Source organism: Chiloscyllium plagiosum, chromosome 11, assembly GCF_004010195.1.
Source record: "Chiloscyllium plagiosum isolate BGI_BamShark_2017 chromosome 11, ASM401019v2, whole genome shotgun sequence".
NCBI classification, from domain to species: Eukaryota; Metazoa; Chordata; class Chondrichthyes; order Orectolobiformes; family Hemiscylliidae; genus Chiloscyllium; species Chiloscyllium plagiosum.
In genome coordinates, this window is record NC_057720.1 from 24,338,935 (window position 1) to 24,348,325 (window position 9,391).

Genomic DNA, 9,391 nt, shown 5'->3' on the forward strand with positions numbered 1-9,391 from the left:
AATCAGCCAGCTGGTTCCCAGAACGTCGAACGGGCTCGGAGGGCGAATTGTTTTTGTTTATTTGATGAACAAGATGATTGTCGTCATTGGGAAGAGGCGGAGACTCCGGGTGTGAGTTTACATGAAGTCTGGCTGCGGGGTTCTCCTTTTAGTCTTTCGGGCTTCTGCTTCAGTGAGGGTGAGTACAGAGCTCGGTTTCCAAATCTAAATGGGATTTCTTCCGCAGCTGCAAGGAAACTATGAGTGAACCATGGGGCAGCTGAATTCTTTACTGCATCAATTCTGGCTTTTATTTGAACCCTCATCCTCACAGGTCGACCCTCATCTCCGAAGAGTAAACCACCCAGACCCATCCCCCTACCCCTGACATTTCAATCGTGTGGCAATTCAGCACTGTTGGTTTCTTGCCTGTATGTAACGATTTACTTAAGACGTTTCCTAATTATAGTGACTCTATGTACATTTTTATTTATGAATCATGTATATATTTTTTAAAAAAATAAGAATTATATGTCGAAGCTGGAAGCTATTGAGTGTTTGTCCCAAAATCTGTGGATTTCCCGATATTTCTACGGCAGTGATAAAAATCTTCTCTCTCTGTGGCAGTTGGGTTGGGCGCTGCTTACAAACTTCCCGGGGCTGAAGGGGGGATGTCTTACACCCTAGAGGTCCAACACCCCCCCCCCCCCCACCTCCCCGGCTCTGGGCTTAAAGGTTTCAGATTCAAGTCCCTCCTGCCCCTGAGGGTTTGTTAACCGAACAAGTTGATTCAACTTTTCCTTTTGTCACCATCTCTCATAGCCACAGAAACATAACTCCCACCCCACCCCCGGGACCAGTCACCACACGGTGATTGAGAGTGGGTGCCTCGTCTGAGCTTGATGGGGAGTAAATGGTCTGTGGGAATTGGGGAGAATCTGAATGGATAATGGAGGATGGGAATCAGTGGAAAGAGGGATTCCAGAATGGGATTTACCAGGAGCGTCTGGAGGGAGTGTGGGAGGATCATGCTGGGACTTCCCCTCTGGTTTTTTATTGGGGAGAATCTGAATGGATAATGGAGGATGGGAATCAGTGGAAAGAGGGATTCCAGAATGGGATTTACCAGGAGCGTCTGGATTCAGAGTGAAACTCTGGGACAGGTTGAGGAGAGAGGGAAAGAGGGAGTGTGGGAGGATCATGCTGGGACTTCCCCTCTGGTTTTTTTTTCCCCTGACAGAACTGTAAGCAGCACTGAGCTGAGCGAGGGCCGTGCCCTAGGTGAGGGTAAGCAGGAAAGGACGGTGAGTGAAACCTGAGTATTCCTCCTGGGATACACGATGGAAGATTGTTTGCGTCTGTGGCCAAGTGCAGAACAAACAGGAGCAGAAGAAGGGCTCATGACCGAAACGTCGATTCTCCTGCTCCTTGGATGCTGCCTGACCTGCTGCGCTTTTCCAGCACCACATTTTCAGTGCAGAACAAACCTGAACGAGGAGAGGGAGAAGGAAAATTCTTCAACTGAGGGCAATTGGATCATGAGATCTATCAGCGTAGTTGCTCTGAAACATAATTTCATGATGGTTCTGTGATTTAAAAGGCTTAGGTTAAATATTTGAATGCTAGCAATATAAAAAGAGCTGCGGAAAGGGAGGGTGAACAATAAGAACAATAAGGCAACCTCCTCGGCTGTAATTTGAAACATTCTACGAAAACCCTCCGTTATTGCCTCTGAGCCACAGAATGGGTTGAAAGCTGTAGGTGCTGAGCTGAACTTATGACAACGTACTCTGTGAGAATTGCCCTAAGCCTTTTGTTTGCATTTTGTATGCGTTCTTGGTTTTGGGTGAGGTCAGACGTCAATTTCAATTCATGCAGTTCAAATCTAAATTCTGACGAAATCGACCTGATATATATCTGGGAAGTCATATCTCTTTTGAAAACTAAGGGATTGTCAATTAGATTTCAACGCAATGTTAAGGAGGGTCCATGAAATTATCAGTTGCTTCATCTTACCTTTTTAATTCCTTCCCCCATCTTGATTTCCTCGTTTGGCTTGTCCTACCTCATAAACCTGCTGGTTTGAGATTGCGAAATGCTTAGGAGGGTATGGTGGTGCAATGGTAATGCTCCTGCTTCTGGACTAGGAGGTAGACAAGCAGGAGGCTGGAAGAACACAGCAAGCCAGTCAGCATCAGGAGGGAGAGAAGTCAACATTTCAGGTGTGACCCTTCAGGATTAGGAGGTTGAGGAGGACTGCCTACTCTGGTGGTGTGTCATAATGTGTTTGAACAAGTTGGTTTAAAACTTTAAAGCATTTTTTAATTACGTGGCGGGCTTATAACATAATATAAAGTACTCAGCTACAGGATCCTAGCTTTTCTGAGGTAAATGCAAAAGCATTTTCAGATAGGAACATCATGTGGTCAGTTCTCAAGCGAAGTGCCAAATCAAGTTTACAACCCAGTTAGCACCTAACCCCATAATCTGAAGCAGGGCTTTCCAAAATCAGGATCAAATCTCCAAGGGGAGCTTGCAAGCTAAACTTTTTTGGGCCTGACAATCTGAGGAGGAATAGCTGTCATGGAGTTTGGGCCAAGTTACAGCAGCTGTGCTCTGCTCTAACTGTGCTCACTCAGTTCTCACAGATGACATTCAAGACACAAAATGGAGTCACACTGGGGGAAAAAAATTGGGAAGCACTGATTTAAAGATTGAATTGAATTTATTGTCACGTGTACCCAGTCACAGTGAAAAGCTTTGTCTTGTGAGCAATACAGGCAGATCACAGAGTTAAGTAACATAGATAAGAAAATAATAGGTAAACAGCAGCAAAAACAAAAACACAGGTACAGGCGAACGTTAAGAGTTTGCGAGTCCATTCAGTATTTTAACAACAGTAGGGTAGAAACTGTTTCGAAACTGACTGATGCATGTGTTCAGGCTTCTGTACCTTCTCCCCAATGGTAGAAGTTGTAGAAAATCATTGCCAGGGTGGGATGGATCTTTGAGAATGTTGGTGGCCTTTCCTTGACAGCGGGCCTGGTAGATGGATTCTATAAATGGGAGGTTGGGCCTTTGTGATTGTCCGGGCCGAGTACACCACTCTCCAACCTTGAATGGTACAGTTGCTGTACCAGGTGGTGGTACATCCAGACAGAAAGCTCTCGATGGCACATCTATAAAAGTTGGCAAGGGTATTCGCGTCATGCCAAATTTCCTCAGCTGCCTGAGGAAGAAGAGAAGTTTTGGGCCTTTGTAACCAGTGCGTCCACATGAAGAGTCCAAGAGAGGCTCAGTTGTGGATGAAGCAAATATGACAAGTGCATCATTACCTTGTTGTTTATCAAAGTCATATTGTCAACAAACTGCAAGCCACCTTTAGAAGTGATGCACCAACTTGGCATAGATATGGCTGACACTTTTGATCACTTGCAGCGACTTATTATTTGACACTCCACTGACACCATTTGTCTGATCTTTTGATCTCTGTGCCCTTGATCCCTTTGCCTATAAAATCTGTGCCTGTGTGTTTTTCTCTCCCAGTTCACCTGATGAAGAGGCTTTGCTCCAAAAGCTGGTAAACCTGTTGGCCAATAACCTGGTGTGGTGTGACTTCTGACCATGTCCACCCAGTCCAACACCAGCACCTCCACATCATTGCATTTTGGTAAAACAAACCTGGGCAGGATTTACACAGTTAACAGTAAAGCCCTGGGAAGTATTGTTGAACAGAGAGGTCTAGGGGTGCAGGGACATAGTTATTTGAAAGTGTCATCACAAGTAAACAGGGTGGTGAAGAAGACATTTGCCATGCTTGCCATCATCAGTCAGAGCACTGAGTATATAAGTTGGGATGTTATGTTTAGCTGTACAAAACATTGATAAGCCACATTGGAGTACTGCATGTAATTCTGGTTGCCCTATTATAGGAAGTATGTTAGTAAACTGTTAATGGTGCAAAAAATATTTTCAACTTTGAGTTTTAAGGAGAAGTTGGATAGGCTAGGACTCTTTTCCTGGATCATAGAAGGCTGAGGAATGACCTTATAGAGGTTTATAAAATTATGAGGGGCATAGATACAATGTTAGCCAAAGCCATTTGCTCAGGATGAGGAAGTCCAAAACTAGAGGGCATGGTTTTAAAGTGAGAGAGGAAAGATTTAAAAGGGATCTGAGGGGCAACATTTTTACACAGGTGATAAATGTATGGAAGAACCTGCCACAGAAAGTGGTAGAAAGGAGCATAATTACAACATTTAAAAGGTACATAGATAGGAAAGGTTTCAAGGGATATGGGCCAAATGCAGGCAAATGGGACTACTTCAGTTTCAGAAACATGGTTTGCATGGATATGTTGGACCAAAGGCACTGTTTATATAATGTATGACTCGATGACTCTGAAGTCTAGAGTTTGGCTGAAGTAAATTAATGGCCAATCTTATTGATATGCGAGGTGTTGCATTTTGAGAAAGCAAATCTTAGCAGGACTTATACACTTAATGGTGAGGTCCTTGGGAATGTTGCTGAAAAAAGAGACCTTAGAGTGCAGCTTCATAGCTCCTTGAAAGTGGAGTTGCAGGTAGATAGGATAGTGAAGAAGGCATTTGGTATGCTTTCCTTTATTGGGCAGAGTATTGAGTACAGGAGTTGGGAGGTCATGTTGCGGCTGTACAGGACATTGGTTAGGCCACTTTTGGAATATTGCGTGCAGTTCTGGCCTCCTTCCTATTGGAAAGATGTTGTGAAACTTGAAAGGGTTCAGGAAAGATTTACAAGGATGTTGCCAGGGTTGGAGGATTTGAGCTATAGGGAGAGGCTGAACAGGCTGGGGCTGTTTTCTCTCGAGCGTCGGAGGCTGAGGGGTGACCTTATAGAGGTTTACAAAATCATGAAGGGCATGGATAGGATAAACAGGCAAAGTCTTTTCCCTGGGATGGGGGTTTCCAGAACTAGAGGGCATAGGTTTAGGGTGAGAAGGTAAAAATATAAAAGAGACCTAAGGGGCAACTTTTTCACCCAGAGGGTGGTACATGTATGGAATGAGCTGCCAGAGGAAGTGGTGGAGGCTGGTACAATTGCAACATTAAAGAGGCATTTGGACGGGTAAATGAATAGGAAGGGTTTGGAGGGATATGGGCCGAGTGCTGGCAGGTGGGACTAGATTGGGTTGGGATATCTGGTCAGCATGGACAGGTTGGATGGAAGGGTCTGTTTCCAAGTTGTACATCTCTATGACTCTATATATTTCATCTAGACAAAAATATTGTAAAGATGAAAGTCGGTGTGGCATGTTTAATGTAAAATACTGTATCTTGTGTATATCTACTTATTCAATAAACTCATAAGCAAGGAAGCATCATTCTGAGCAACTTGTATGCTACTGTCTTTTAAACAATAAGTTATGTACTCCTATCCTGAATAAGCAAACTTTTTTTTCAATTAGCCTTGAATTTCCTGGAGAATTTCCCTATTGGAATGGCATTTTGAAGGCATTAGGTTAATTTAAAACTATAAAATCCCAGGATATGGTGCCACTAACAATTCCTATCATTATTGCCTGTTTGCCATAAATTCTCAAAACTTCTTTTGAACTCCACTAATGCACTTCCTGAGGCTATGCTAAAATGATTGACTCAAGTTCCATGACCAAGCTTATCTCGCTTACCACTTTGTGAATAAAATATACATCATTTGTGAGTCCAGGACATGTACCTTTCTTTATGGTCTTTGGTTAGGTCATTATATCAATACAAATTCCTGAATTATCTACCTTTTACTTTGTTTATTATTACTGACATTTCTTTTAAAACTTGACTGCTTTGTTTATTGTAACCGACATTTGTTTTTAAACTTGACTGCTTTTTGCCAAATGTTCCACAAATCCTGCCAATGATGTTTGATGGTGTTTTTATCTTTTGCAGATGAGAAGACATACTTGGTTTGTGTTGCTCTCTATTGCTGCCACCTTCCCAGTGTATGTTCTGGGATATGCTAATGGAAAGGTCGAAATTGCCTGTGTCAGCATGCGTCCCAGCCATAGTGGAAATACTGCACAATCAACAGATCCACCTTATCAAATTATTGCAAATAGCAGTAGATTTAACCCAGGAGATATAATCCAAGGTATAACTTTAGTGAATTTAATAAATATGCTGTTGAAACTCTATTTTTTCAAGCAAATTCTGTCTGTGGTACATCTGATAAGACAACAGATATTGTATCGGAAAATATTATTTTGTTTCATATAAATTATACAAAACCTGCTTTTGCTTATTCTCCCATACATTCATAAGAGTGAGGAACAAAATTAGGCTATTCGGCCCATCGAGTCTGCTCTGCCATTCGATCATGGCTGATATGGTCCTCACTCCTACTTTCCTGCCTTCTCTCCATATCCTTTCACCCCATTACCAATTTTTTTAAAAATCTGTCTAACTCGCCCTTAAATTTACTCACTGTCCCAGCACCTACTGCACTTTGGGTAGCAAATTCCACAGCTTCACAACCCTTTGGGAGAAGTAGTTTCTCCTCAACTCTGCTTTAAATTTGCTACCCCATATCTTATGACTATGACCTCTCGTCCTAGAATGCCCCACAAGAGGAAGCATTCACTCCATTGCTACTTTATCCAAACCTTTTAACATCTTGAACACTTCAATTTGATCTCCCCTCATTCTTCTAAATTCCAGACAGTAAAGGCCTAAATTGTTCAATCTCTCTTCATACGACAAACCCCTCATCTCCATGATCAAGCAATTGAACCTCCTCTGAACTGCCTCTAATGCCACTACACCTTCCCTCGAATAAGGGGACCAAAACTATGCACAATACTCCTGGTGTGGTCTCACCAATGCCTTATATAGTTGCAATATTTCCTTACCTTTATATTCTATTTCTTTAGTTATAAAATCCCACGATCCATTTGCTTTTTTTATTATCTGCTGTACCTGCATGCTAGTTTTCTGTGACTCATGAACGAGTACTCCTAGATCCCTCTGCACTGGAGTACCCCAAAGTCTCTCCCCATTAAGGTAATAGATCGTCTTCCTATTTTTTCGACCAAGTGCATGACCTCACACTTATCCACATTAAATTTCATCTGCCACATTTTGTTCTATTCTCCTAACCTATCTATATCCATTTGTAAGGTTCTTATTTCCTTTTTGCAATTTACTGTTCTGCCTATTTTTGTGTTGTCCACATGTTGACTATAGAGCCTTCTATCCTTGTATTCAAGGCCTTAATGTAGATTATAAGTAGCTGGGGTCCAAGGACCAAACTCTGTGGCACCCCACAAGTTACACCTTGCCATCCAGAAAATATAAATTTTCCAAACTCTCTATCTTCTGTCCATCAGTCAGTCATCTATCCAGGCTAATACATTACCCTATTCCCATATGATTCAACCTTGTGAATTAACCTTTTGTGCGGAACCGTTTCAAACATCTTCCAGAAGTCCATTTAAATTACATCTACAGCATCCCCATTATCCATCTTTGAAAAACTCTAGTAAATCAGTCAAACATGATTTGCCTTTCACAACACCATGCTGACTCTGGTGGATATGTTTTGACTTTTCAAATGTCCTGATATTGCTTCCCTAATAATTGATTCTAACACTTGACCAACAACAGATGTTAAACTAACTGATCTGTAATTCTCACATTTTATCTTCCTCCCTTTTTGAATAAAGATGTTATATTAGCCATTTTCTAATCCACTGGAACCTTTCCCATGTCCAGGGAATCTTGGAATATTGTAACCAATGGATCTACTATCTCTGTTGTCACTTCCCTTAATACCCTAGGATGGAGGCCATCAGGCCTGGGGGACTTGTCTAAACTCAATCCTAATAGTTTGGTTAGAACCATCTCCCTATTGATGATTGTTCTAATTTCTACATTATCTCTTGCCTCTGACTAGCCCATTCCAACAAGAATGATATTATTGTCCTCCATCATGAAAACTGAGGCAAAATATTGATTCAGCATCTCTGTGTTCCCAATATTAACTCTCTGGTTTCATCTTCCAAGGGACCAACATTCACATTAGTGACACTCTATCATTTTATATACCTATAGAAGGTTTTGCAATCCTTTTTGATATTTTGTGCTCCCTTTGAATGATTCATCTACAGTGATAAGGGTGAGCTCTCGGTTTGGTGCCTCATTTGATGAGAGAGAGTGAATGTTATACTCTTGGAACTTTGGTTTTAATGATCGAAAAGGAAATTACACATTCTAACTCAGAGTGACAGGGAGATTATGGCCTAATGGTATTATCACTAAACTATTAAACCAGAGACCCAAGTAATGTTTTGGGCAGCTGGGTTTGAAGCATGGAATGGCAGGTGGTGGAACTTGAATTCAATACAAAATCTGGAACTAAAAGTCAACTGATAACCTGGAAAACATTGTTGATTGTCAGGAAAACCCATCTGGTTCACTAAAGTCCTTCTGGGAGGGAAACTACCATCCTTACCTAGTCTGGCCGACATGTGACTCCAGACCCACATTGATATGGTTGACTCTTAACTGCCCTCTGAGCAATGACAGATGGATCATAATTGTTGGCCTAGTCAGTGGCATCCATGTCCTGTGGAAAAAACAAAGTTTTGGATGAATGAGCTTAAATTACATTTGCAGTTTGTATCATCCCTAGCTGTAGTTGCTCAGTATCTTTGAGTGAGTGCAGATTAATCCAGGATAGAGATTGTATAGTCCAATGAAGTCTGTTAAATTACAGATTCCTAAGGCATGGCTGTTTTGCTTATTTGCTAATGTCGTTATTTTCAAAACTGTCATTGCATATAACTTTAACATTTTTCATTTGAATAGGGAACCCTTTACTCAGACAATATGCCACCAGAGAAATAACTCCAAGTCTGTTTAGGAAATGGGAGTGTATTGGTAATGCTACTCAACTGGTAACTCAGAATTACAAATGTCATAGAGTCATAGAGATGTACAGCATGGAAACAGACCTTTCGGTCCAACCTGTCCATGCTGACCAGATATCCCAACACAATCCAGCACCCGGCCCATATCCCTCCAAACCCTTCCTATTCATACACCCATCCAAATGCCTTTTAAATGTTGCACTTGTACCAGCCTCCACTACTTCCTCTGGCAGCTCATTCCATACATGTACCACCCTCTGGGTGAAAAGGTTGCCCCTTAGGTCTCTTTTATATCTTTCCTCACTCACCCTAAACCTATGCTCTGTAGTTCTGGACCCACCCCCACCCCAGGGAAAAGACTTTGTCTGTTTATCCTATCCATGCCCCTCATGATTTTGTAAACCTCTAAGGTCACCCCTCAGCCTCCGACGCTCCAGGGAAAACAGCCCCAGCCTGTTCAGCCTCTCCCTATAGCTCAAATCCTCCAACCCTGGCAACATCCTTGTAAAT

At 42.0% G+C, this 9,391-nt stretch overlaps 1 protein-coding gene across 1 annotated transcript in view; it reads left to right on the plus strand.

Moving 5' to 3' along the window:
- Positions 1 to 297: 297 nt before the first annotated feature.
- The window catches only part of zgc:163022 (putative ferric-chelate reductase 1), a 61,000-nt gene continuing 51,906 nt past the window's right edge, over positions 298 to 9,391 (plus strand). The window contains exons 1-3 of the mRNA XM_043698896.1: positions 298 to 410; positions 1,220 to 1,283; positions 5,904 to 6,105. Coding sequence (XP_043554831.1) covers positions 5,904 to 6,105 — 202 coding nt within the window. The 5' untranslated portion in view covers positions 298 to 410; positions 1,220 to 1,283. The remainder of the gene's footprint in view (positions 411 to 1,219; positions 1,284 to 5,903; positions 6,106 to 9,391) is intronic.